This window comes from Oryx dammah, unplaced genomic scaffold, assembly GCF_014754425.2.
Source record: "Oryx dammah isolate SB20612 unplaced genomic scaffold, SCBI_Odam_1.1 HiC_scaffold_8, whole genome shotgun sequence".
Taxonomy (NCBI): Eukaryota; Metazoa; Chordata; class Mammalia; order Artiodactyla; family Bovidae; genus Oryx; species Oryx dammah.
This window is the reverse complement of record NW_024070192.1, coordinates 18,768,847-18,796,782: the sequence shown is the minus strand read 5'-3', so window position 1 is coordinate 18,796,782 and position 27,936 is coordinate 18,768,847. Positions and strand designations below refer to the sequence as shown.

The following is a 27,936-nucleotide window of genomic DNA, read 5'->3' as shown; positions in this document are numbered from 1 at the left end:
AAAGAGAGGCAGTATAGTGGTTAATGACCATCACTGGTATTAGAGTTGGGCTCTAATATTATGATTCTGCCATTTTTATAAAGCTGTGTGAACATGAACACATTACTTAAATTTTCTTAGCCTTGTTTTTCTCATTTGTATAATAGGGATGATAAGAATCCTACATCAAGGAATTCCCTGGCAGTCCAGTGGTTAGGACTGTCACTGACAACGGGACCAGTTCAATCCCTGGTTGGGGAACTAAGATCCCACAAGCCATGCTGTGTGGCCAAAAAGAAAAAGAACACTACATCACAGGCTTGGTGCGTTTGTCAAAGTCATGTAGGTAAAGGCCTTAGCGTAGACTCCTGGCACAGAGTAAAGGTTTATATACATTGGCTATTAAAAAGAAATACAATTCTTTGAAGCTAAGATGTATCACAAATGTGTTGTGATATTAAACACTTTTGCTCAGAGACAACCCATCAGGCCCACACTCAGAGTCTATATACTTAGATTTTGACAGTTAGGGCTGATTTATTGCGGTTTAGACATAGATTTGATGGGGGTGGGGGGTGGAGGTGTGGGGATCATTTGTTTTTCCATGACCTAGAATGTCAGGAGCTCCTATAATCTGAAGGAAGGGACAGGTGAGAACCAGGGCAACTGTCAGGAACAAGAGGGACAAGTGACAGAACAGAATAAATCAAAGCAAGCAAGGGTAAATTTTTGGAGTCTGAGGATATATAGGAAAGGCACAGGCAGCCTTACATTCCACAAGAGTCCCTGAAAACACCACCGTATCATAGAATAGTACAATAACTCATGGTGACAGGGAAGCATACCTTAGTCTGTCAAAAAAGTTTGTGAATGCTCACTATTCAAGAGGGCAGAGAACCACATTTTCCATTGCCAGGCAAACACAAACTTTCAAAATGTTTAAAAAGATCAACATTTTAGTGCCTGAAGACAGGCAAACTTCAACTGCATGTTAAGTCCTCTTGGGTAAAACCACTCAACTTTGGACAAAGCCCAGTAAATGAAGTGTCAGTCTGTTTATAAAGCTTAAATTACCTCTGCAAATTGGTACTGCATACATTCACCACCACCTCCCCCACCAAAAGACAGTGGCTACTCAACTTTGGTACAGAGAATCAGGGTCAACTTGCCTGCGATACTTTAATGAATGACGTGTTATATTGTGATATATACCCCCTTTTGACTCATGTTTTCTGCTCCAAAGGAGTGCAGTGAAAAGCAATGGACAAAAACCAATGACAAACAAGACTTTCCACAGAGACTCTTCTTGAGGATGGAGTTTATGGAAAATTCTGCCCCTCTCACTTGAGATTCCTTGATGGTAGCATGGGGTAGGCTGGGCCAGCTGGTCTTCCAGGTCCCCTCCAACCTGGATGTTCTAGGATACAGTTACCTGACCCAACTAATAGGTACCCAGTGAGTGTCCTTGCTCAGCCTCTCTAAGAGCGCTCTGAGCTGGCTGTGCGCACTCTGGAGGTCCTCCTTTACCAGCACAGCGTCCACCAGGTGTCCGTAATGCTGGTCTATGAAGGAGGCAGAGGCGGCCATCTCTTGCTGCTCCTCATCCTGCAAGGAAAAGGGGTAATTACGGAACAAGTGGGTTGTTATCCCCCTGACAAGTAATGGACCTACAACCTTTGTCATGGGCAGTGTTGCAATCTCTGATTTTTAGGCGATAAGTGCATGAATATGGCCCTTGAATAACCAACTGGGTACGCAAGAACCAACTGGGTACACAAGGGCGTAGTGAGGCTAGTCTATCCAACGTCCAAGAAAAGTTCATGAATTGTAGCCATAATCACTGTTCAGTCATTCAAAAGATATCTACTGAGGACCTGTTAGCTGATATGAAGTGGTCTGGGTAGATGCTGAGTCTATCTGTGTGTATATGTATGTCACTATCACACTTCCTGTCTGAAGGTATTTCCAATATAGTACAATTAGGGTACATGGCAATTTGGTTAAAATAATTACAGGAAAGAACCATAAATAGTATTCACTATACAAAAGCCAAGCAAGCATTTCTGGAATCAATGAGGGTAAAAAGGAAAAGAAGTAATTTGAATGCCCTCAGAGGATATCTTAATCCACCCTGTAGAACTCAGTTCTTCTTTTCATTTCCTCAAACCAGAGCCAACCACTTGCATAGTAGACAAAGGAGAGTTATTTAAGAAAGTCTGGGACAACCCTGACCCAATGCCCCTTTTCCTTAGGATACCTGACTTCTATCAGATTGCTTTCCTGACACCTAACTCTAAAGCATAGACAGCCAATGAGCCCTCCCTTCCCCCAACCTATGCAAGTGTCTGAATCTTCATTCAGAAATACCTCTCGTAAGTCAAATTCCAAGCAGGTAGTTCACTGACAATGAACTTGGGTTTTGGAAGACAGGAATGTGGCAGGATCCACTCTTAAGTAAAACTGCAAAGTAAAATTTATCACCGGCATTCACCCACCTCCCTTTCTATCCCTTTCCAATCCTCTGTTGCCTTCTCTCCTCTGCTTCTAGGGCTCAGTGTTTTTATTCTGTCATGGAAGGGGGTGAGCTGTCCACCCCTAAAAGGGCATTCCAGAATATTCCCCCCTCCTCTTCTGTCACCAATCAAAACCAGATTCCTTCTTTAGTGACAGTGTCCATGCTTTCAGAAAATATGTTCTAAAGGGCTAGGAAACAGTTTTGCCTGCTACTGCAAAAATAGTAGAGACCTACAGGAAGGCTGAGACGATTTCTTCTCCTTACTTCTAACCCTCTAGGAGGGGAAAAAAAAAAAAAAACTATTGAGTTGGCCCAAAAGCTCGTTCAGATTTTTCCATAACATCTTACGGAAAAACCCAAACAAACTATTTTGCCAACCCAATAGATTAAATTGGGCCAAGCTTCCCAATTCTTTATGGTATCTTGCAGGGCTCCTCTCCTATTCAAAAGCACCCTGCAGCATCCCACTGCTGCCCTTGGATCGAACATCCTACTTCTCCCAACCCCTTACACACACACATCCTGTAGACCTGTCCACTACTTCTGGAGTTTCCTCTCCCCCGGGCACCCTCATGGTTCATCCTGGAAGCATGTATCTATTCAAGAAATTATAGAAGGGACTTTTCTTTTTTTGGGCCCCTAAATCCCTCTATCTTCCTAATAAATATCTGTCTCTTGAAAGAACTCAAGTAAATCTGTAATGGAGTAAAACGTGTGACATTTGTTTTGCAGCCGTCAATCCCTTGAACCCTTTTCCTGACCTGTAAAGGTGGAACTCAACCACCTGCGGCTTCAGCAAGAGAGCCTCAGCCCTGAGCAGCATGTAGGGAAGACTCCCCCTGCTGCCCCTTGCCTCCATCTTGGATTAGCTTTCTGGACCTGAAGTTGGTGTTTCAATTAAAAATTATTCGGGTTTGACTTAGGAGTTCAACAAATTATTGTGGTTTGTCACACTCAGATCAGGTGCCTGAAAGAGGTCAGTCCCTTGTTTTCTGAGAGGATGCTCATGTGAAGGGGTGGAGGGTGGGAAACCCTGGTTAAGCCGCCCCTGTGTGAATCAGGTGGTGCTTCCAGCTGCCCCAACTTAAGCCTTCCAATCATCACATGACATCTGAGTCCGGGCAACAGGCAAAAATGGAAAGATGGTCTCATGCAGAAGGTACGTCTGCCCACATGCAGCTTTAACAGGCCCTTTTAGGCCTTGGAAGATGAAATGATCACCTTGAAAACTTACAAGTGGGGCTGCTGCGTCCTCACAAGCTGGAGACATGGGTGGCGTCTTCCTTTTTTCCTGAACTGCAGGTTTTACAAATATAACATAGGGTTTAAACTCTGAGGTCCTCAGTTGTTGCAGTGCCTGAAAAAGAAAGTTCAGGAATGTTATATACTTCGAGAATATTTTATTGTGAAATGCATTTCTTGAATGCTCAATAACGGTGTGCTTCATCACATCACCCCAATGGCAAAGGTCCTGACTATACAGTCATATGACAACTGACTTCAACCACGCAGACCACCTGCTCATTTTCCCACTCTTCACTATGACACTGGGCTCAACTGGGCCCTGGAGACTCACTCGCTGAGAACAGAGGTTCCAAAGCCTCAGTTCCTGGAGCTGCCATCTCTCTTAGCTCTGCCCACCCTCCCCCAAGCTCTAATTAGCCTTCATACGCCCTTCTTTGCCTGCCTACTGCTGAAGGAAAAACCAGCAGGATTCAATGTGTGTATCTATTTAGTCAGACGTCATCAATTTGGACTAATGCAAAATTTGTGCTATCACACAGGCTGCCTCCTTATGATATTCAAAGAAGAAAAAGTTTGTTAAGCAAATGAAGAGACTAAGAGATCCCTTAAAGTAAACTGTAAAGACTTTAAAAGGTTTTCCAAATGCAAATTGTCCTGTTAATTAGCTCATTTTATTATGGTATGAGGGCCTCTATTCGGACACACTGGTATTAAACTGCTATGTATACAGTTCGCATTCCCCCACCCAAATCATAAAATCACTTCTCAAAAAATTTTTGAAATTCAGACTATTTTAATTTCAACTACCAACTCCCAGGAAGTCCAAATTAGTGAGGATTTTCCTTTCTGGACATAAGGTACTTTAGGGAATCTGTTTCAAGTCTAGCTCTGTAAAATAACAGTTTATGTGATAAAATCAGAACTCTGTTTCCACACAGGGGGAAGAAATGCCCAGACTGAGTTCAAAGCTTAGAAGTTTTTCTCAAAGACAAGGTGAAAAAGATGGTTAAGCCCCTGCGGGGTGTGCGGGACTGGAAATGTTTCTGAAACACTTCACAAGGTCAAGTCTGCCCTTTTTCCCTTTCAAATTGCTCTCCTGACTGCCTCCCTCAGTGGTCCTCTAAGCCACTGACTTCACTTGTCCTAGTTGGGAAGGGGGTGGCCCAGCTTTCACTGGTGCATTTATATCTAACTGACTGTCCAGAAGAGCCTGGCAGGCTACAATCCACGGGGTCACAAAGAGCCGGACATGACTTCACAACTAAACAACAACCCTGACTGTCACATCTAATGAACCAGTTGGTGCCATCACCTGCTGCATTGATTTACTGCATGCAGTTTATCCCAGGTCTGTGGGCCACCAAGAGGGTCCCTTCAATTAAGGGAGTTTCTGCACAGAGGTGCACATTTTGGGGTACAAAACCTTTCATTAGTCAAAGGGATACCCAAGGAGATGTTTGGGGTTTTGTTTGCTTTGGTTGCACCACGTGGCATGCAGGATCTTAGCTCCCCAATTAGGGATCACACCTGCACCCCCTGCAGTGGAAGCACGGAGTCTTAACCACTGGATCCAAGGGAAGTTCCAAGGAGACCCAAAGAGATATTAACATTCACTGCTCTGGAATAAAAAGCCCTTGCACTGAGGTTGAATGTTCTGTAAAATGTATAGCCCCCTAGTTTACAAATTCCATTAATGGGAAATCCCTAACTGGCCCCAGGAACTCACATCTGGCTCCACGTCCACCAAACAAACTTTGTTTTTGGCCATCACAACCCGAATGGCTTCCAGGCTGGTTCCGTAGAGGTTTTCCTTATATTCACCATGCTCCAGGAACCTAGAACACCAACCACCAGAGGGGAAAAAAAAGGCTTTCGGCTCCCGAGCTCGCTTGAGTTCGCACTGAAGGTAAATGTGACGTGAAAGTCGCCCAGTCGTGTCTGATTCTTTGCGAGCCTATGGACTATACAGTCCATGGAATTCTCCAGGCCAGAATACTGGAGTGGGTAGCCTTTCCCTTCTCCAGGGGATCTTCCCAACCCAGGGATCGAATCCAGGTCTCCTGCATTGCAGGCAGATTCTTTACCAGCTGAGTCACAAGGGAATCCCAAGAATACTGGAGTGGGTAGCCTATCCCTTCTCCATTGGATCTTCCTGACCCAGGAATCAAACCAGGGTCTCCTGCACTGCAGGTGGATTCTTTACCAACTGAGCTATCAATGGCCCACCACGGCTACCACCCCCACCCACCCCTGCCCCACTTTCTCTGCCTTTTCCGGGAAGCCTTCCCAGGAGGTCAAGTGGAAGATTGGCCAGATGAAGAGACACACAGCTGCACGGAGGCCCCACTGGCCCATCAAGATGACATACTTGTTGTGATGCAAGTCGGCCTCAAATGTTTGCTTAGAGACAAAGTGATACTCTACTCCTTCCTTCTCATGGCTCTTCCGGGGCCTAGTGGTATCTGTGGAAGACAGAAGGACCACTGGGCAGAGATGTCATGTCACAGCAAGGCTGTGCTCTCGTTCCTTTCAGAGGTTCATCACTGATTTGTGTACAAACACCCACTTCCCTTCATCAAGGGTCCCTGTGTGCAGGTATGCCATTGATTTGCACAGCTCTGTGATGTAGGCAAAAGGCCCCAGTTTTGCAGGTGAGGAAACTGAGAGGTGCAGAGGTTAAGCCCCATTCTGAGGTCCCAAGGCTGGCAGGGAGCAAAGCCAGGCTGAACACACTGTCTCAGGCCAAGTGTATGCCCCTAACCACTCAGCAAAACTGCCTCACTGATGCTGCAGGTTTTAAAGAATTGCTAAAGGAATTCCTAGTCCTCTAAGTTTTAATTTCCCGTTTGTTCCTCTTTTTAAAAATATTTTAATTTATTTATTTGGCTGCATCAGATCTTAATTGTGGCACACAGGATCTTCTATCTTCACTTCAGTGTGCAAATTCTCAGTTATAGCATATGGGATCTAGTTCCCTGACCAGGGATCGAACCCAGCCCCATGCATAGCCATTGGCGCATCAGGGAAGTCCCTCCTAATTGTTTTTCTTTTTGAGAGCCAAAGAGCCAAAAACTCAGATGACCCTGCTGTATGCTTTTAATTCTTTATTCAATTATTTCTCATTTTGAGAGGAAAGGAGACGTGAAGACAGACAGTCCCCTTATGGACTGGATGTTTCTGCACAGGTGGCTCTTACACAGTTTTAAAGCACATAGTGTTTTCCCTCTGATTTCCATAATAGAATCAAGGTGCACACCTCTGAGGAAAATCAGATTCCCCAGAGAACAAGGAACACACTCAAAGCAGTACACAGCTTTTTCCAGAGCATTCTGCAAGAAAAGAAGGGGTCTCAGAGGGCAGCCACCCAAGCGATGCTCTGCACTTTAATGTGTGACCTCTTTGTCCAACCTCTGGCAAAGCTGCTAGGGTCACTTGTGACCATGTGCTTGTGTTAATACTTTTATTCACTCAGTGATTACATTCTAAACACCTTAGATGAGTATATGAGACCCTCTTGATCAACCCAGCCTCCCATTCAGCTTCATACCCCACCAGTCACCCACACTAAGCTCCTCACTCCCTCACACTGCTACTCTGGGTCACATCTTCAAACCTTTGCATTTGTTCTCTTGATATAGAGAACTCGTCCTTCTCTGCCTGGAAAACTCCTATTTACTCTTCAAAACACAGCATAAAAGTCACTGCTGTTGGAGTCAAGGCCGTAAGAAATCTTCGTGTGGACACACATGTGCATGCATGCACATACACACAAACACACACACTCGGACCCTCTTACGTGGAATGGCAACACCGAAGTGCTGAGGGTTCTCTGCCACCACCTTCTGCTTCAGCTCGTGCAGTCGGGCTCCCAGAGACCCTGAGAAACAAGAGGAAGGCTGCCAGGTTCCAGCTGGGCTCCCTCCCTTCCCCACCAGGGAGGAAACCAGCCCATTCTCTGGAGATGTCACCTACCAATCAGAACCACCAGGCGGGGCCGCTCGCCAGGCTGGTGCTGGTACCTGGTCACCTCCTCGTAAGTCGGCAGCTCCGGAGACTCGGCTATTGCAGACGTCTTTCCTTCCTGTGGGCTTCCCAGTCTCTCTCTGCGGCCCAGCCGGAAGCTCCTCCGAAGACCAGCTTGGAGAGAAGGGCAGGGGGACACCGTGGTATTTGGCCTAGCATCTCCCTATAGACTTTCTCTACCTGGTCAGACCTGGAGGTGCGACTGAGACCCACTGGCCTCTCCCAACCACCTCCTGCTGCAGGATGCCCAGTAATATGATGAAAGGGGGACCACCTGGCACCCAAAATTAGGGTTCAAGGCTACTATCTTACTTGGCATGTGACTGACCTCAGGTAAGTCATCACCCCTCTGAGCCTCAGTTCCCCTATCCATGAAAGGAGACACAAACCTACAAAAGCAATGGGTGCTCCTAGATTGGATCCTGGGTCAGGAGAAATGCTCTAAAGGACATTACTGGGACAATGGCGAAAATGTTGATATGAACAGCATAAATTGAAAATATATATATATATATATAAGAAATTCCCAGAATTGATAATAGCCCTGGATTATAAGAAAATGTCCTTGTCCTAGAGAACACATGCTGAGCTATTTAGGGGTGAAGGGATATGATGGCCGCAACTAGCTCTCACATGACTCAGGGTGGAGGATTAAATGTGTATATGTGGCACTTCCTTGGTAGTGCGGTGGTTAAGAATCTGCCTGCCAAGGCAGGGGACATGGGTTCAGTCCCTGGTCCGGGAAGATCCTATATGCTGCGGAGTAGCTAAGCCCCTGCACCACAACTACTGAAGCCCATGCACCTAGAGTCTATGCTCCACAACAGGATAAGCCACTGCAGTGAAAAGCCCTCACACCACAACGAGAGAGTAGCCTCTGCTTGCCGCAACTAGAGAAAGCCTGTGTGTAGCAATGAAGACCCGGGGCAGCCAAAAATAAATACTCTTAAAAAAAAAAAAAAACTTAATAGTCTTAAAAATGTGTATATGCAGAAAAAGAGACTGATAGAGATAATACGGCAAAGTGTTAACGTCTGGTGAACCAAGCTGTAGAGTATATGGGAGTTCTTTGTACAATTCTCACAGCTTTTCAGGAAGCTTGAAATTACTCCTGAATGAAAGGCCTTTGTAAAGATTTACCAAAATAAAAGAAGCAAAGGTACTTCGGAGACTGGTAAAAGGTGCGACTGCCGTATGGGGATGGAAGAAACACCGAATAAACTACAATTGGGGTTATGGTAATAATAAAATTGGTACTAAGGTAGGGGTCGTTGTCCAGGGCGCTGCTCCCGGTGGCTGGATGAAAGGTGGGGGCAGGCTGCAGACCCCGGGGCCAGGGCAGGCTCAGCTTGGCCTCTGGCTAACAGAGACTGAAGGGAAAGGTAGGTCCCACAGACTCAGCTGCTCTTGAGGGGCTCCTGGGTCTCAGTCACCTCTCCCTGACCCAAGAGCCCGTGATGGGCTAGGCTATGCATGGGTAGGGGGAGGGGTGTTAAGGCAGGGCCGGAGGGGAGCCCCCATTACTTACCCACGTAGTGTCCTTTGAAATACCCCTCACAGTCACAGGTCTCTGGGAACCAAGCAGAGAGAGGGAGGCCGGTGAGCCAGGCTGGACACACGCCCCAGCCCAGAGGTACCTGGCCACAGGTAGCCAGGCAGGACCCTCTGGGATGGAGTCTCAGAGGGGCTTGGGACAAATGCCGTGTTCCAGTCAGCCCTAGGTAAACAAATTCCTCTGTTTCACCCAGTGCTCCATGCTTAGGCCACAAACAGCCCTTCCAGACCTGATAGGGTTCGGGGTCAGCAGGCCCCATTCCAGCCCCTCTGAGTTAGGGCCTGTGAGGATAAGGAGGGGAGATACACTCGCCCTGCCCTGCCCTCCTGTCTCCTGCCCGCTGCCCAGGCAGGTCATGTGACCAGCCCAGCCAGAATCCGGGAAAGGCTGGGTCCGTGTCCCCACCAGCTCTGCACGCCGGAAGGAGCAGACCGGTCCGGCTTGCAGAGCCGGGAGTGAGGTGCCAGGAGGGGTGCCTGAGGGGCACCGCCCCCCAGGAGGAGTGGGTGAAGGGGCTTGTTCAGACAGTCTACAGAAAAGGGACCTTGTCCACGCGCACAGGGGACAAATACCAGGCCTACCTTTGTCACAGGGCTCATCATCTGCGGTTTGCACAAAAGACAGATGGAGCAGCGTTAGCAGAGGGGAACCGGGAGGCCCTGCCACCGAGAGGCAGCAACAGCCTCGGGTCCTCAGGAGCCCTCCATCTGTCCCCTCTTTCTCTCCTCCAACAAACCTGTGATCTGAGCTGCGGTGCATTATTAAACCAAGACTTGCTCTAATTAGTCTTCCTATGTGTGTCTCATTAGCGGCCCAAAGAAAGCCCGCTCATTACTGGCTTAAGTAAGCGGCCTCAGGGCCAACGTACTCAGCAGCCCCTCCGACTTGAGAGCAAGTCTGGAAACGCAGCCACAGAGCCCAGGGAGCAGCTCGCTGAAGGGTGTCTGTGGCGGACCGGGACCTCTCCCGCTTTTCTGGGGTTTGAGACTCGCCTGGGCAGACACAGATGCAGATGATGGCAGAGCACAGAGCAGGGCAGCCGGCCAGCTGCACTCCAGTCACCTGGTGTGCCTCTAACCCCCCAACTTGGTTCCGAGCCCCACTCTCGACCCCCCGCTAGAGAGGCCATCCCCTGATGTTTCTTCACCACCAGGGACTCTAACCTGGAGGCTCTGGAACCCTGTTCCCAACCCCACTTCCTTGACCTCATGAGCCTCCGTTTACTATCTTGGAAAAAAGGATGACCCTGACTCCACTACGAACCAGAGCTGTTGTGATGATTACAAGGCAAGAAGGTAAGTGAAAGTGTTTTGTAAAAGGTAAGGGCTGCACAGAGTAAAATTCCCAGGTAAAATTCAAGACACTAAGTTAAATGTGAATTTCAGATAAACAGCGAAGGGACTCAGCCATACATATACATGTAGCCATTCTCCCCCAAACTCTCCCCCACCGCATCCAGGCTGCCACATAACCTTAAGCAGAGTTCCATGTGCTATATAATAGGTCCTTGTAGGTTAACCATTTTAAATGTAGCAGTGTTTACATGAGAATGTCCCAAATATTGCATGGGATATACTTATATTAAAAACCAATTCATTGTTTATCTGAAATTTGAATTTAACTGGGAGTCCTTTTCTTTTATTTATCAAATCTGGCTGCTAACACAGAGGGTGAGATCACTCACAGCCACCTCCAACCCCTTCCAGCATCAGTGGTTCTTACGTTGTCAGGGTCAGGGGGCCCCTTGGGGATCTAAGGAAAGCCGTGGAGCCTCTCACAGACACAACACAACACACACCTACAGTCTGCACACGATTCTGGAAGCAGCATCACCATGCCCTGCAGTGTTATCTATGGGCCCCCAATATAGTAGCTCCTCTCCAGGGAATAGCTCCCTACCACCTACCCCCATTTCTCCTCCTCACCCCTCTCCCCAGCCCCTCCTCCCTCAGGAGGTCTGAGAGCTCAGACAGGAGTACCCGCTCCAGCCCAGCGCTTGCTTCTTCCCCACATGACGTCCCAGGGTCCTAGGGTCCTAACCCCAGCTCCTCCCTGAACTGCTTCCCTGAAGTGCCATCCCGCCAGACTACTCACAGGGGGGCTTCTTGAGGCTCTGGGGACTCGGCAGGGTGCCTGTGGCTCTCCGGTAGTTCAGTCGCCTATGGGGACAAAAGGGGATAGGCAGGCCAATGAGCTGGATGAGAGAACCAGTCAGAGGAAACCTTCTGGAAAACTCAGGGAAACCAAGGCCTGGATCCCACAGTGGGGTGCAGCCTGGCACTCCAAGGGCCCCCTGGCTTCACACTGAGTTCCAGTGCAGAGGGACATTTGGACAGGTGTTCACAGGTCCATGAGGAAAAAACTAAGCTTCCTGCTCTGAGAGATGCTTGCCCAGCCTAAGGTGGTCATTCACACACAGAGTGGGCAGAGCCCAGTGTCCATGATCAGTGGTTGGTTGTTACTTTCCCAAAGCTGATTTTCAAGGAAAGGAAGCCCCTTCTCCAGTCACCCAGCCTCCCCATCTCTGAGGAAGCCAGAAAACAGCAGAACGACTCTTAGAAGTCAAGGGTGAAAGCGACTCTAATTTAATGCCCTAACCACCCTCTCCCCAGCCCAATGGAGAGCTCAGCCTGGCACTTTATTCAATGTGGCCTTCAGTGGAGAAGCAGCTTCCAAGGCCTCATCTCTGAGCTGACACCCAGGGCTCCTGGAGGTGTCTAGATTTCCACAATTAAATGCAGCTAGAGTGCCTTCCCCCACAACCTGTGAAGCCAAAGACGCAGATGGGTCTGAGGCTGCCCCCAGGAACCAGAGCAGCAGTCTTCAAACTCCAGCCCCTCAGAATCACCTGGACTATCTGTTAAAACGTAGAGCTCAGACTCTGGCCCTGGGGTCTCTGATTTAGCAGGTCTGGGGCAGGGCCCAGGCAGGGACTGGCTTTTCTAACAAATTCCTAGGGGATGCTAATACACCTGGGGACCACACCAGGAGAGCCACTGAAATGGATGCACCCTGAGGTTTGTACATACAGCGTCATGCCACACCCCCAAAATGGAAGAGGGCTGCAGCTGTAAATGCCACACCCTCTGACCCAGGGTTTACACTTTTGGAAATTCACCCTAAGGAATCAATTTGAAATATGAGGATCAGACTATGTGCAAGATAATTATTACAGCCTTGTAGCAGTGAAACATTGAAGAGAGCATCAACGTACAGCCACAGGGAAGAAGAGAAGTCACTTGAGGTATGACCTTTCTTCCATGAAGCCTTCCATGCTGGCCCAGACTGGGGCCAGTCCTCCTGCTAAGACCTGGTATCCTCCTCACACACATTACATTGTATATGAAGCGTTCGTCTGAACCACGTGTGACTTTTCAGCTAAACTGTCAGCTCCTGCAGGGCAGAAACCATAGTTGCTGCCTATGAATAAACAGTACATCTCCTGATGAAATATTATATTACCATTAGTTAATATTATATTGAGATTAATTGGGCTTCCCTGGTGGGTCAGATGGTAAAGAATCCACCTGCAATGTGGGAGACCTGGGTTTGATCCCTGGGTTGGGAAGATCCCCTGAACAAGGGAACGGCTACCCACTCCAGTATTCTGGCCTGAAGAATTCCATGGACAGAGGAACCTGGCAGGCTACATAGTCCGTGGGGTCACAAAGAGTCGGATACCACTGACTTTCACACTCTTCACTATTAATTAATAGTATAGAATAAATACTATTATTCTATAGTAATGCTGGAAATGCTCACGTCAAAATGTTAAGTTACCAAAAAAAAGAAAAGGCAAGACCTCAAATTCTATATGCACCACTCACATAACAGGCACAGGAAGGCAATAAATTATGCTGTTTAGATAGTGGTGAGACTGGGTGATTTTCTTTTCCTTACCCTCCTCTCCTGTATTTTTATATTTTATTTTTCAACTTGCCCTAGTAGGCATTATAAAATATACATTAATTTAATAGTACAGATTTATATACACTGACTAAAATCTCAAACAGACATCACTACCGATGATGAGAGAAGAGCCAACACAAGCACATTGGTACTTTGCTTACAGAAGGACACCCTGTGGGCAACCCCACCCCAGGGTTTACTAGCAGAGATTTGGGGCTCTGCCATGTACTTATGCCTCCGGCCACTCTAGAACCACACCCCCTTACAACATGCCCCAGACCCACCTTTCCTGGAACTGCTTGGAAGGAATGAGGCCAGCTCGAAGGTTGGTGTCCCCCACTCGCTTGGCCTGCCACCACGTGGGATCATCCTGACTCACCACCTCCAGGACCTGCCTGCGCTGGAAGGGCAGGCCTGCCTCCTGGCAGGGAATGGCCCGGTCTTCCCGAGGGTTGTAGTGGAAGAGGGCCCGCATGAACACCTGCAGGGGAGGAGCTAGGTGAGACAGCCTGAAAGCACTGACACGTCTATGCCACATGGAAGGCCGAAGGAGGCTGTTCACAATTAGGAAGAACAAGCAATGTTAAGAATAGAAGGCTAATCAGAAACCCACCACACCTATTTTCTTACTGTTGTTCAATCATTTTTAATATCCCACTCGGGAAATCCATCAAGAATCAAAAAAATGGAGACTTCCCTGGTGGTAAAGTAGTTAAGACTCCACCCTCTGAAATGCAAGGGGCCTGGGTTCCATCCCTGGTCAGGGAACTAGATCCTCCACGCTGCAACTAAGAGTTCACCTGCCACAACTAAGTTCCTGAATGAGGTTGCAGAGAGGAAGGAGGATCCTGATTGCTGCAGCTGGGACCCGGTGCAGTCAAATAAATAAATAAATGCTTTAAAAAACATCAACTTGCTAAGCTATTTAAAAAAGAAAGAATCAGAAAACGATTTACGGATTTCCCTTTCCAACCTAAACATCTCCTTATTAACCTGACCTGTTGTCCTTACAATAGCCTCTCAGCCTACACAAAGCAACCATTAGTCTTGGGAGCAAAAAAGCAAAGGCAAGCACAATTTCTAACTCAAATGTTATTTCTGATATGCTAACTGCCCCTAATGATGTCAGCAGCCATCTGTTAACTAAGTAGTCTAGATGTTTTGATAAGAACACAAATATCAATGAAACTACTGTTACCGATTCTTCATCATCACTTTTCAGTGGGTAATTGACAGTCATGTCTTTGACAGTTCAGTCCTACCTCATGAGTCACATACTTGGCCAACCCCCAGCTCTCTTCTGTACCCAGAAGCCATCCCTCTAGAGAACAGGATGGGGACAGCATTGGGTCCCATTTCTTCATTCTCTTCTATAATTCAGTGGCATGGATTTATTTATTCCTACTTCCAAATCGTTATGGCCCAATTGCTTTAACAGCAAAATAGGGGGGGAAAAAAGGCCAGAGGTTTTCCTTAGACAAATCCAAATCCCTTAGGTGCCAAGCAAAAGAGATTCAGTTAGACAATAGTACGAATTTTCTGGCCATATATTAATATGAGGACAGGGACCCTCATTTAGCCATACATGTCACCAGGCTCCCAGGCACTCAAAAGAAGGCCAGCCCTGACCAAGGACCTAGCTAAAAGACAAATATTCAGAAAGGATGGACTAAGAGATAAGCTACCCATTTTGTCCTCCAGGAAAACCAAATCCTCTCCCTGTATCAAGTTAGAATCTGCAGAAGCTGCATATGGAGACCATACCAGCTTGTCCCAGGAAGAACAACCTTCCATCAGGTATTATGTGTGCCCTGGGATTCAACTGAAGGCACAAATAAGAAATCGTCATATGAAGGTGATTTCTTCATTTGCGTAAAAAAACCTGTCAGACACTGTCTGCTATTAATTGCCATTCATCAAATTATTTATTGACACCTACTCTATGCCAAGTGTTTTCATGCCCTATCTTTGCTGCTCCTGGTCCTGGGAGATGGGGGCGGAAAATTAGTTTTCTTGAAACATCAGCACGCTTCCTTCCATCTTCCATGAGAAGTATGTAATTCATTATGTTCTCCTTTTTGCCTTGGCTGCCAGAAAGTTCAGATCCAAGTTTACTGGGAAGTCAGAGTAATGCCTCTTCCATCCTCCCTACCACCATTTCCGCTCAGGGCTTAATAATCTCTCATCTGGGCTTTTACAGCTCCTACCAGTTAGACAATAGTATGAATTTTCTGGCCATATATTAATATTATGAGGACAGGGACCTCATAACTAACTAACTCCTAACTTTCAGACTCTTACCAGGTGCCCTGGACCCCATCTCCACCCTCCTCCACTCACTGCCCTAGGGAGCTTTGTAAAACACAAATGTGATTTCCATCGCTTCCCTCTCAGAACCAAACAAGCAAAGAACACCAAAAATCTAAATACCTTTAGGAGCTTCTCACTGCCTCTGAGGCTGTTACTTGGCCTGTGGGGTGCCTTCCCATATTCCCCAGGGGCCTTACCTTTTCAGTGCACCCCACCCTGACTGCCTAACGACTTCCTCCAGCCACTGGGATCTGCTCTCGCCTAATCCAGCAGGGAGGAACTGCTGGGAATTAACCCCTGGGGTACAGCCTGGTGAGAGTTGGTGTCTAGATTCTCCCCTCCCCAGCTCTCCCAGCTGTTAGGAGGAATGGAGGAGGCATGGTCTACAGGGGACCCCGAATTCTGAAGCAGGATTAAGCTCTGGTTGTCTGCGGTGGTAACTTGCTGAGACGACACCCTTTGTTGCACTGGCTGCCTTCCCTTCCCCAACCCTGTGCTGGTGTTGCCTGGGGTCACTGCCAAATAAACAATTTGCACTCGAATCCTTGCATCGGGGTGGGCTTCTGAAATCTAAGCAGGGATTATGTCAAAATTCTGAACAAAGCATTCAAGGCCATTCAGACAGAGCCTTAACCCACCTCACCAGCACACCACCCCCTCCTCCTGGAGGCCCACACAGTGCACTTTCTCATGGACCTCATACTCCTCTCTGCCATGTCTGTGAGCGCCCACTTATGCAGACCCTTCTGCCCGCCCTTCTCTTCTCCCTCTTCTAGGCTCACTGCCAGCCCTCCTATTATGTGCCACCTTCCAAAGTGCCTAGGGACTTCCCCGGTGGTCCAGTGGTTAAGAATCCACCTGCCAATGCAGGGACACGGGTTCGATCCCTGGTCTGGGAAGATTCCATATGCCTCGGAGCAATTAAGCCCATGTGCCACAACTACTGAGCCCTAGAGCCCCATGCTCTGCAACAAGAGAAGCCATTGCAATGAGAAGCTCATGAAACACAACTAGAGAGTAGCCCCTGCTCACTGCAACCAGAGAAAGCCCACATGCAGCAACGAAGACCCAATGAAGGGGGAAAAAAAAGTGCCTAGAACTCTGCTGCAGTCCATGGGTCACAAAGAGTAAAACACAACTGAGCGACTGAACTGAGAACTCTGCACAGAATTTTCCTGAAGCACTTATCACGTTTCCAGGAGACACTGGGTCCCCGGCCTCCCCTACTAAATCAGGAAACCTCTAAGCTACTAATCATCCTGGTCTCCAGCATCTGGCAGGGCGCTTGGCACAGAGCAGATGCCCACCAAAGGTAGGCTCCACCAGGAATTAAACAAATGGCAGTTACTTAATTGGGCCTGAAGCCGGAACATTTGGTATTTTCTCCTCCTCTTCATGGCCCGGCTTTTCTACTTCAATTAGAAGAATCTTGTCTTTTATTAGTAAGCTATGTCAAATCCTGTTTAGAAGAGATGGGGTACAAACAAATGAATCACTTGATGACTGAATTACAGGTCTCTGCCGAGCACTTGCTCCGAGGACCAGGATGGATGATCTCTTCCCGAGTGACTGTTTCAAAGACAGGGCAGGAGTCCTGCCACCCCCACCACCCCCCTTGCCCACTCCCTTGTCTTCAGCTCCCCCATACCTTGCTGTCCTTTAGGCGGTCTTCCTCCTGGGTGGCTGGGATGATTTTCAGGGTGATGGATCCCTGGGACTGCGCCTGAAAGGAGACAGCACATGACCATATCATCTCCCAGGTCTAACCCTCCAGGACATCACATGTTACCTCCCTGATCTGGAAACTCACATGCAGAAGGAAAGTTGGACTTGCAGCCTCCCCTATGACCCGCCCTTCTGTGGTGGCACCCAGATGAATTAACTCAAGCATTTTTATGGGACAAAGGGATAGAACACTTTTCTCTCTCTTCTTTTTTTTGGCCATACCACACAGCTTGCAATATCTTAGTTCCCTGATCAGGGATTGAACCTGGGCCCTGGAGAATTGAAGGCATGGAGTCCTAACCACTGGAGCACCAGGAAAGTCCCCAGAAGATTCTAAATGAGAACTTGAGAACAATGCATACAACAAATACAGCTCTCTCTCTCCCTCCTGACCTCTAGTGTCCTCAAGCGCTTCCCTTCTTTTCTCTTGGGTTATTTTCACATTCTCGTTCAATTTCATTTTCCTCTCTCCTGCCTGATTTGGGGCTGGTTCCCAACCAGCACTTCCGTGTTGACCTGCATCTTCCCCAATCTCAGGTCCCCCTCCCTTCTACCAGAGACAGATCCTGCACCCCACGTGCGGGCCCATGGGGAAGCACATGTTGGCCCATTAGAGCACATCTCACCCAATACTGTCCCTGATCCCGCCTCACTCTGGAACATGGGAGGCTGGTGCCCAGAACCAGGGGAAAAGGAGAGGGGGCAGAAAGACTGAAGGGTCTGCCTGCAACCAGGGTCCCCTGTAGTCAGGGCCTTAAAGAGTGGGCCTCTGAACTTTAGATCTCATCCCGTTTCCAACCCCCCAAACCATTAAAAGTTAGCAAACAGTGTCATGCTGGAAGAGGATGCCTGAGGATTATAGAGGTCAGAACTATGACAGGGGCTTTTTATAATTTCAGTTTTGACTTCAGTTTCCAGAATGGACTGAGAAGGTTGTTTCCATCCCAGCACTGGCTACTCTAGAATCCCCTCACAGTTGTGAAGTGCAATGCCCTCTTCCAGATGTTTACATCCTAATGATAACCATGCCTTGGTTGAGAAACCATCCCTACCCCTATTGTACAGGAAAGGAAATCACAACTTGATGATTTGATGACTTGTCCATCAAGGTTACACAAGACACCCCTGGCGGCTCAGTTAGTAAAGAATCCACCTGCCAATGCAGGAGACCCAGGTTCATTCCCTGGGTTGGGAAGATCCTCTGGAGAAGGAAATGACAACCCCCCCCTAGTATTCTTGCCTGGGAAATCCCATGGACAGAAGAGTCTTGCGGGCTACAGTCCATGGGGTCATAAAAGAATCAGACACAACTTAGCGGCTAAACCACCACCACCACCAAGGTTGCACAATTGTAACGTGATGGAGACAAGATTCTAACCCAGGACCAGCTGACCCCAAAGCCCTTGCTCTCCTGTGCTACAGCCTTTTACTCCATGTTCCTCAGCTCTTTAGAAGAGGGGACCCTTTCAAGAGGTTCTTCTAGAAGGGTCCTCAGGAAACAAGGCTGGGGGTAGGGAGAATGGCTGTGCTGAAGACAGAGTCTGAGAGAGGCAGGTGGTCTGGGCACTCCCCTCCTCCTGTCCTCGACACCCTCAACCCCCGCCCCAGTGCAGGGCACACTGTAAGGTCACTGGGCCTGCAGTCTCCCCATGAAAACAGGGAGACTGGGCTAGATCAGCCCTGGCTCCAGGAAGCGCCCTGCTCTGGGTCTCTGAAGAACCACCGCACCCCCAGCTCACGCACAGCACGGACCAGAATCTGGCTAATCTCGTCGGGCCGCTTGTGCAGGACTGTGATCCCGTTCACTTCCCGGAGCTCGTCTCCAACGTGGACCAGGCCTAGGAGACACAGGGGCTGACCGTCAGCACAGCCAGGGGGCCAAGGTTTCCAGAGCGCGAAGTTTTAGGCACCTCTGGCACCTGCCTACAGAACCCAAGCAGGGGAGATTCAAGGCTTAAAGGTAGTGGATGGGACTGGAATGAACTTATCCCCAGGTGTGCTGGGTGGCTCACCTCGAATCACAGCCTCACAGCAGCCTGGTGAAACCCCCAGTTTACAAACAGTCAGCTGAGATTCAGAAAAGCGATGCAGCTTGCCCAAGGCCACACTGCTAAGAAATAATGGAGCCAGTGCACAGACGCAGTTACTTGGCTATAGAAAGCCTATGTTCTTTCTGCTGTCACCTCTGCTTGTTTAAAAATATCATTAACTCTTCCCCTTCCTGGATATACAGACATAACTCCAAGGACATCTTTCTCCAATGTTACATGAAAACTGAAGGGCACCAGAGAAGATGGAGTCAAGAGTGTTAGACACACCTGTCTGTTGGCCTCTGCTTTAATGACAAGCAACTCTGCATATGGGGTCCTATTTGCCACTCAATATGGACACCAGTCCAGAAGCAGCAGCATCACCCAGGACGCAGGAAGGGCTGCAGAAGTCTTGGGCCCACCCAAGACCTGCTGAGTCAGAATCTGCATTTTAACAAGACACTTGGGCCATTTCTGTGCTTGTTAATGGGAGGCACTGGTCTTAAGGCTCCCACCACAATGGTCCCCAGACTTTTGGGGGCAACACTCCTCTACCCCAGGAGATCTGCCTCCCAACTTAGTTCTTCCATACACCAAAGATTCTTTTTCTTTTTTATTTTATATTGGAGTATAGTTGATTAACAATGTTGTCAGTTTCAGGTGTACAGCAAAGTGATTCAGTTACATACATACATGTATCTATTCTTTTTCAAATTCTTTTCCCATGTAGGATATTACAGAGTACTGAGCAGAGTTTCCTGTGCTATATTCAGCAGGTCCTTGTTGGTTATCCATTGTAAATACAGCAGTGTTTACATGTCAATCCCAGACTTCCTATCCCCTCTCCCGCCCATCCTCTCGGGTAACCATAAGTTTGTTCTCTAAATCTGTGAGCCTGTTTCACAACAGTGATTCTTAACTTGTTTTCTACTCAAACAAATCTGGGACATGAACACGCTCCCCATGGTAACTGAGGCTGGCTAAAGCAACTGGGGTGTCAGGAAAGGGTGTCTTGCTCCCTAGTTAGGATTTACCTACCAAGCTCAACTACCACAATCCCCAGGCTAAGCCAATGCACAAACCATCCTGATGACCCTTAAAGGACTCCATGCCTGACCTATTTTCAAACAAAGAAATTTTCTACTGGGCTTAGGAAGGAGAAGAGAATTCCAGTCCCACTCCCAGAAAGTAAAGCACATCCCAAACAGGCGAGCCAGTGGGAGAAGGGAAGGAGACCCATGACCAAAGGAGGAAGGCTGGGGGGACCATGGCCGTGACCATGGCCAGGCCGGCCTGATGCCACTCACCACTCCGGTCTGCTGCGCCCCCTCGCATGATCCTGGCCACCACGACAGCCCCTGAGTGTTCATCCCGCCGGATGGTGGCCCCCTGCAGCAGAGACAGAGCAGGCAGGCCCCTAAGCAGCAGCCTCAAATCTCAGACTCTGACTCTCTGGACCAGAGAGAGCCTTCCCCTCCCACCCTTGTTCCTCCCTCTGCCACCCCAGGGGGGACAGCCCAGCAGGCACCTTGCCATGCTGAGGACAAAATAAAACCAACGTCTCGAATTAGTATAGCACAGCACTTTAAACAAAGCACGATTGTAACGCTGTCACAGCCTCATGTGACAGGTAAGCGACAGGGGCACACAGAAGGTAAGCACCTTCAAGGTCACCCAGCTTGGGATGCCAAATGCAGTGTTTTCTCTATCACATCACAGCCCTTGCCTCTTGCAAAGACATTTAATCATGAGGAGAATCCGTGCCAGCAAATTCTCAACCTGCCTTGAGCCAATCACGGGGTTACCAGGCCTTCTGTTGTTGCCAAGGGGAACCAACTATGCCCCAGGCGGAGATTTGGGACCAGGACTTGGCACCCAAAACACGGCAGACATGATGTCTAGGATGAGAAGGGCACTAACGAGCTCTCGTGCACCAGGCAGGCTAGGCTGTGGCAGGGCAGGGCAGCAGTCAGGAGTTGGATGGCCCTGGGTTTGAATCCGCTCTGTCATTTACTAAGAACAATGGCCTTCCTTTAGCAAGAAAGCCCTTCATCTTCTCTGCGACTGTTTCCTCTGGGGTGTGGGAAAGCATTTGACTCTTGGGGTTGTTGCAAGGATAACACAGGCCAGGCACTTAGTACACAGTAAGCGCTCAATATGGGCTTCCTTAGGAGCTCAGCTGGTAAAAAAAAAAAACCTCCTGCAACGCGGGAGACCTTGGTTCAATTCCTGGATTGAGAAAATACTCTGGAGAAGGGACAGGGTACCCACTCCAGTATTCATGGGCTTCCCTCATGGCTCAGACAGTAAAGAATGTGCCTGCAAGGTGGGAGACCTGGGTTCGATCCTGGGTCAAGAAGATCCCCTGAAGGAGGGCATGGCAACCCACTCCAGTATTCTCGCCTGGAGAATCACAATGGACAGAGGTGCTTGGCAGGCTACAGTCCACGGGGTTGCAAAGAGTCAGACACAACTGAGCGACAAAGCACAAGTGTTCAATACATGCTAACCACTAATTATTGGCTGTAAGTGCAAACACACTGGCACACTTAATCATTAACTTCATTTGAAATCCATAAAATGAATGTTGCTGGAAAGAGAGACCAGCAACTAAGAACCCTGTGGCTTCTTGCCCCTCAGACCATCAAACTTGCCAGCATCTCTGTCCATCCTCTCCTCCTCTTCCCCACGTCAGCAGAGGGGACCCTCCTGGCTAGGCTGGTCCCTCCATCTCCCTCCCTCCCTCTCCTGCATTCTCAATGCCCCCTCCCCAGTGACTCTTTCTCCTGGTCCTAAAAATATTATCAAGCCTGTCACATCATTAAAACTGTGGCAGCCCCATCCAATGGATGCCAGTCTCCATTCCTTTGGAGCAAGCTTCCCAAAGAGGCAGCACACACCTGCTCTGACTCACTCCCTGCCAGCCTCAAGGGCACCAGCAAAAGGACCAGCGACCCACGAGTTGCCATGTCAATCGCCATGCTCAATCTCCTCTCTCTGATCTTCTGATTTGCCCTTTCCTGGAATGCTCTCTTAGCCTGGGCCCTGGCGACACCTCTCTCACAGTACTTCTCAGTGATCAACTGGTCTCCTTGGCTGAGTCTTCCTATATCTGTCTTTTAAATGTTGATTAAAGGGCCAGCACTTGGCCCATGTCCTCTCCTTGTCTCTTTCTACACACGCTTCACCCAGGTGGTCTCAGCCTCTCAGGTGGGATTGTAACCCCTTCTGGATGCTGGCAGCTACCAAGTCCACATCTCTACACACCTAAGCCTTTATCTCCTGGACATCTCCGCTTGCAGGCACCCAGGCCTCTTGAATTCAATGGATCCTAAGTTTCTCTTTATTCCTCCTTTTGAATCATGGTCCCACCGCCCACCTGTCATCCCAGCTGGACACCTTCGCCTTATATCCAAGATGCCTCCCCAGATTCCTGCCCAAACCGGGGCAGTCACAAAGTGACATTAATTTTATTCCTGATGTATTTCTTGGATTCCTCTTCCCTCTTCCCACAAACTAAGGTCAAGCTCTGTCTCTGAACCATATGTATTTGGCCCCCACTCTCAAATAAGTCCTCTGCTTCCGGTCTCACTCTCCAGGTGACTTTCTACTTCATAGCCAAGATGATCTTTCAAACTGAAAATCTGACCATTTTATTTCTTACTTAAAACCCTTCAGTGGCTCCCCACTACCTTCAGAGTCCAGGGAAGCAACTGTGGGTGACAATCCAGTCTTTATGCTCTCCTAATGATCTGGCCTCACCTCTGTCACACTTGACCTCCAACTTGGCCAGTTCCCTGAATCTACCATGCCGTTCACCTTCCCATGGCTCTGCTCATGCCGTTCTACTGGTAGAATGCCCTTCTTCTCCTCCTTCCCTCTGGAAAAATTCTGTTCTTTTTTTAAAAAAAAATTAGCATGGGTATCACCTCTTCCAGGACACCCCAGTTACTACCTTCTGTAAACTCTGAGGGTGATGACTAAGTCTGTTAATTTTTTTGACTTTGCCATGGAGCACGTGGGTTCTTAGTTCCCCAACCAGGGATTGAAACCACAGCCCCTGCATTGGAAGGATGGAGTCTTAATCACTGGGCCACCAGGGGACCCCATGGACTAAGTCTTAACCCTCTCTGAACTGCCCACACCTAATGCAGTGCCTGGCACATAGGAGGGTTCACGATGTGTTTGCCAAGTAGCTGGATGACTGCCCCCATTTTGAAAGTAAAGAATCAAAAGCAGAGGAGAACCCTGGCCAGTTTGCAGAAGCGGTTCATCTGAGGTCACTTGGTGAAAGTTGACAGTGAAGAAGGCCAGCTGTGGTATTCTCTAGGGCACGCCCTCAATTCTCTGGACTGCTGCTACTTCCCTCCATCTAATAAACAAACCTGTCCCTTAGCTCGGTAAATCAATGCTGAACTGGGACCAAAATGAAACAATCTGTCAGCTGCAAAGAAGAATGGCTGCTACCCTGGGTTTCCTCAGAATTCACAACAGAGGTTGGCCAACTTTTTCTGGAAAGGATCAAGAATAAATGTTTTACGATTTGCAGGCAACACGGATTCCGTTGAGTCTGCCATTGCCATGTAAAGGCGGGGCCCCCAGACAACACGTAAATGAACTGGATGGCCAGGCACCAATAAAACTTTATTTAAAAACACTGACTGGGTTGGGTTTGGCTGTTGGATCATAGTTTGCCAACCTCTGGTTCAGAGCGTGATGATCAGGGCTGCCCTGAACAGCTGTGCAGGTTCTCGACTGCACAAAGGAGCTTGGCCACAGCAAAAGGAGGCTGAATCTACCCAGAGAAAGGAGTACTCTGCACACAGTGGTGTCGCAGGGACTAGTAGCAGCCCTGACAAAGCTGCCATCACTTACTCCAAAGACTGCAGTAGGGGGTCCCTTCCTGGGTTTCTCAGTGGGTGGGTGAGAAACAGGGAGAGCATGGGGAAGAGAGGTGAGGACCACATACCAAGGGTTCCTTGTTTTTCACCAGGCGGACAATCTTCACTGATTCTTCATCAAAATCCTCGTCGATATTATCGGGCAGAGGGGGAAGAACGGGGTCAAAATTCTTCTGGGCGACTGTGTCGTGTACCATGAGCATGGCCTGTCACAAAAGCAAGACAACAGAAGGGCTAGCCTCCAAAGCACATGGGGGTCCAGGGGACCTGGCCAGGGGGCAGTGGTTTGGGGTCCCAGATCTCATGCCAGAGAGACGACCTCCCCCGACACTTAGGCTGAGGAACCCTAACTCAGAAATCTCCTTTCCTCAGTTTCATGGCCAAGCACTCCTCCTATCCCCATCCCGGGAGACACAGGTGCATGGGTAGGCAGGGACTGTGGCGTGACTACCCTGAGGTGGGGGGTGGACAGCAGCTGGAGCAGCTCCCTCTCGTCGCTGTGCACGGAGGCGGCCTGCAGCTCCTCCATCACCTGCAGGGGAAGGAGAGAGAAGGCCACAGATGGCTGCAGGTGCTGCGAGCCTCCTGGGAGTCACCCAAGGGGAAACCTTGCTCCCTGGGCCCCCCAGCCACGACTACAGCACCAGGGGCCATTGGACCCTCAGTCACTCTAAGACTGTGGCTCCCAGGGAAGTCATTCCAGGGATCAGAGAGCATGAGAAGCCTCTACAGGCTAATCCTAATGGGAGCTAATTTATGAAGGCTTTCCTGGATGCTGTTTGCCTCATGTGGATTAATTCTCACAACAAACTAGATGGAGCAGGTACTATTATTTGGCCATTTCACTGGTGAGAAGTAAATGAGAGAGATTAAGTATTCTGCCCAAGGTCCCCAGGGTAGTGAGCGGCACCACCAAGACTTGAACCTGGGCTTGTCTAGCTCTCTGTCTCTACCCCCACCATATGTTCCAGATGAGGAAACTGGGGCTCAGAGAGGTTGAGTGACTTGTTTAGGGTCACAGAGCTAATATTAGAGGCAGTGCTGAGCCTAGGAGCCTGGCAACCTAAGCTGCTCCTAATGGCATCTCACAGGCAAGAAAGGCAGGGAATCTGCCTCTATCCCTCGCGGGGGTGACATGATTTTATTCAGAAACTGGCTTTAGTAATCAACCAGGACAGCTTTTTCAACCATGTGACACAAAGGATAGGTCCACAAGAAATAAGGAAGGGTTCCTTTAAAAAACAAGAAGCCTAGGAATCCCTTGGCGGTTCAGTGGCTAGGACTCGGCATTTTCACTGCCTGGGGCCCAGCAATCAAGGCCCAGGGTTCAATCCCTGGTGGACCCCACAAACCACAAAGGAGCAGCCAAACCAACAACAAAAAATAAGAAGCTGCAAGTCCCTGGACCCAGGACTTCATATTGGGCCTCCACAAAGCACAGATACGCAGTGTGCACGTTTGACCTGTTCTTGTCGCCAGCCCTCAACTGTTTGGGAACTGCTCTCATCACAGCTGGGAAAACAGACTTTCTGGGGAACACACAGTAAGTGGGTGTCATCATGTCGCCATGGCCCCTGGCCCTGTCCAAGGCTCACCAGTTTCTCCCTGCCTATTAGGAGGCCCAGAGAAGAGGGTGAAGGGGAGGAGACGTTATTCACCTTGGGGCTCCTGAGCCCTGATGGTCCCTTGCTAAGCAATGGCAAGCAGGCCAGATGAAGGAGCTAGGGGTGGGAGAGGGGCTGAGGCCAGAAGGAGAAACTGGGGGCTTACATCCTCGGCGAGGGCCACAGCGCTGTGCAGGACAGGGGTTGGACTTTGCCTCTCGTAATAGCGAAGCTTCTCGTGAATCTGCAAACACAGCTGAACTCAGGCTGGGGCCTCCCAAGACAATTGCCCAGATGTACCCTGGATGTCACACAGCCCACCCACAGCTATGAGGATGCCTGGGGCTGCAAACCAGCTCATTCAGAGGGCAGCATAAGGGAAAGACCTTCCTGGGGCAGAAAGGACTTTACCTTCATTAAATAACTGAGGCTTTTTTCACTAAAAACGTCCCTCAGAAAGCCCATCTCTTCCTTGTGGTTAGAGTCAGGTCTCAGCTGAGAGGTCAGTAGTGCCAGGGTTTCATGCAAACCTGAGGACAGAGTGAGAAAAACACAGTAGAGCCAATGCAGTGGCTACTTCCTGCCCCAAGGGACCCGGAGCAGACCTTCCAACAGTATGTCAGCCCTGCCCGGGGCACATTTTCTACCCCACCCCCACCCCTGCCCACCCCGGCTCTCATTCCCAGGGCTCCGAGCCAACACCGGTAGCAGCTGCTTTCTTTGCTGCCCCGGGTTGCCGGGCAGGCTCTTGTCTTCAGGACTGTGGCAGGCCAGGCCCCAGGAGACACTCACCGGAGTCCTCAGACAGCACCGGCATGTCTGTGCTGCTTAGATCTCTGTCTGTGGATTCTGGGAGAAAAAGAGGGGATGGGGTGGGATGTGAAACTCTGGCAAGCTTATTCATTCAACAAACAGTGATTACATGTGTACTGTGACTGTCCATGACCAATTCGGGGACAGAAGGGATGGGAACAAATTCTCCACTCAGTGTTTTCAGAGAGGAAAGAAAGAAAACCAATCTTGCTGAGTGCTCCCAATGTGTCAAGCACTGTCCTGGTGATTTCATATGACATTTTTCTTAATCTCTTCAAAGCCCTGAGGAACAGACATTAATATTTCCATTTACCTGATGAAGAAACAGAGGCTGTGGGGAGGGCCGTTCAGTAAATTGTAGATCAGAATCTATACTCCATTGGCCCTTCCAGGCGGTTATCAGGCGACAAGCGGTCCCTACCTGACAGCGGGTGCTCTCCTCCACAGCTCCCCGCTCCTCTGTGGCCTTCTAAGGGGCTTCTCTCAAGTCTCCTGACTGTCAACAAGTACCTGGCTGGGCCTACAAGCCCCTCCTTTCCCACCATTCCCAAGCCCCAACCAGAAGCGATCCTGCCCTCAAAATAGAGAGTAGAGAGGAGGTGGAGAAAGGAGAGTCGTGTCTACTATGCCGGCGGGGGGAGCCCTATCTCGGCAGGCCCCCCAACGTGTTGTGCAGCACGTGGATCTCAAAAAGTCCTCCTTCAGAAGGGGATAAGGAAGAGTAATGATTCATTCATTCCGCAAACATGGAGCCAGCCCCACAGCGCCCGCCCGAGTCCCGCGGACACCAAGGCGCAGAAGAATGGTCCCCGGCCCTCCAGCCACCGCCCCGCCCCCCTACGCCAGACTCACCCTCTGGCTCCTTCGAGCTGTGCCCCCAACTCCCCCAGGCAGCCAAGCACAGACTCCGGCTCGCTTTGGGAAGGAACCTGTGGGACCAACAAGGAGCGCGGCTGGGAGAAGGCAAGGCAGGACCTGGGGGACGCTGGGGGCTGTCTCGGAGGATGCGGGCCGGCAGGAAAGGAGCGGTGCGCATGGAGGAGGGGGTGGGCGCGGAGAGGAGGCCAGGGACGGAGGGGCGGGGACTGAGTCCCCCCCACCCCCGCTCTCACCAAGCTGAGGGGGGGTTCCCTGGGTCGCGAGGCTGCCTGTGCAGGAGAGGCCGGTCTTAGCCCATCCTCCCCTCCTGCCGGGCCCCTACGGCTCCGAGTCCGTGATCCATCGCCCGCGCCGGTTCCTACCTGGGCGAGCCTGGATCTCAGCTCCAGACCCGGAGCCGCGCGGGTGCCGGGAGCCTCGGCGGCCGCTGGCTCCGCCTTCCCGGCCC

General features: G+C 49.6%; 1 protein-coding gene across 2 annotated transcripts; it reads right to left on the bottom strand.

Annotated features, from left to right (window-relative positions):
• Positions 1–496: 496 nt before the first annotated feature.
• MPP3 (membrane palmitoylated protein 3) lies at positions 497–27,936 on the bottom strand. Of its 2 annotated transcripts, XM_040245208.1 has the most exons (20): positions 27,851–27,936; positions 27,462–27,538; positions 26,589–26,645; positions 26,208–26,326; positions 25,963–26,040; positions 24,644–24,724; positions 24,261–24,398; positions 20,599–20,680; positions 19,014–19,099; positions 17,185–17,259; positions 13,511–13,707; positions 11,412–11,476; positions 9,899–9,919; positions 9,291–9,332; positions 7,712–7,876; positions 7,536–7,616; positions 6,108–6,201; positions 5,466–5,574; positions 3,729–3,851; positions 497–1,584 (listed from the first exon to the last, which is right to left on the bottom strand). In XM_040245208.1, the coding sequence occupies exons 3-20, from the start codon at positions 26,611–26,613 to the stop codon at positions 1,408–1,410; spliced, it is 1,758 nt and encodes a 585-aa protein (XP_040101142.1). In that variant the 5' UTR covers positions 26,614–26,645; positions 27,462–27,538; positions 27,851–27,936; the 3' UTR covers positions 497–1,407. The 2 variants fall into 2 exon arrangements, with proteins under 2 accessions (XP_040101142.1, XP_040101143.1); XM_040245209.1 differs by lacking the exon at positions 27,851–27,936 and having other exon boundaries at positions 27,462–27,596.

Bases quoted from the DNA above. Each gene is read 5' to 3' on its own strand.
- MPP3 (XM_040245208.1), bottom strand. From the start codon at position 26,613: ATGCCGGTGCTGTCTGAGGACTCCG. The intron at 19,100-20,598 runs GTGAGTGGCATC...TGTGTCTCCTAG, and splicing joins GGGCGCAGCAGACCGGAGTG to GCCTGGTCCACGTTGGAGAC. The intron at 3,852-5,465 runs GTGAGTTCCTGG...TTTCTTTTTCAG, and splicing joins TGGTGGACGTGGAGCCAGAT to GCACTGCAACAACTGAGGAC.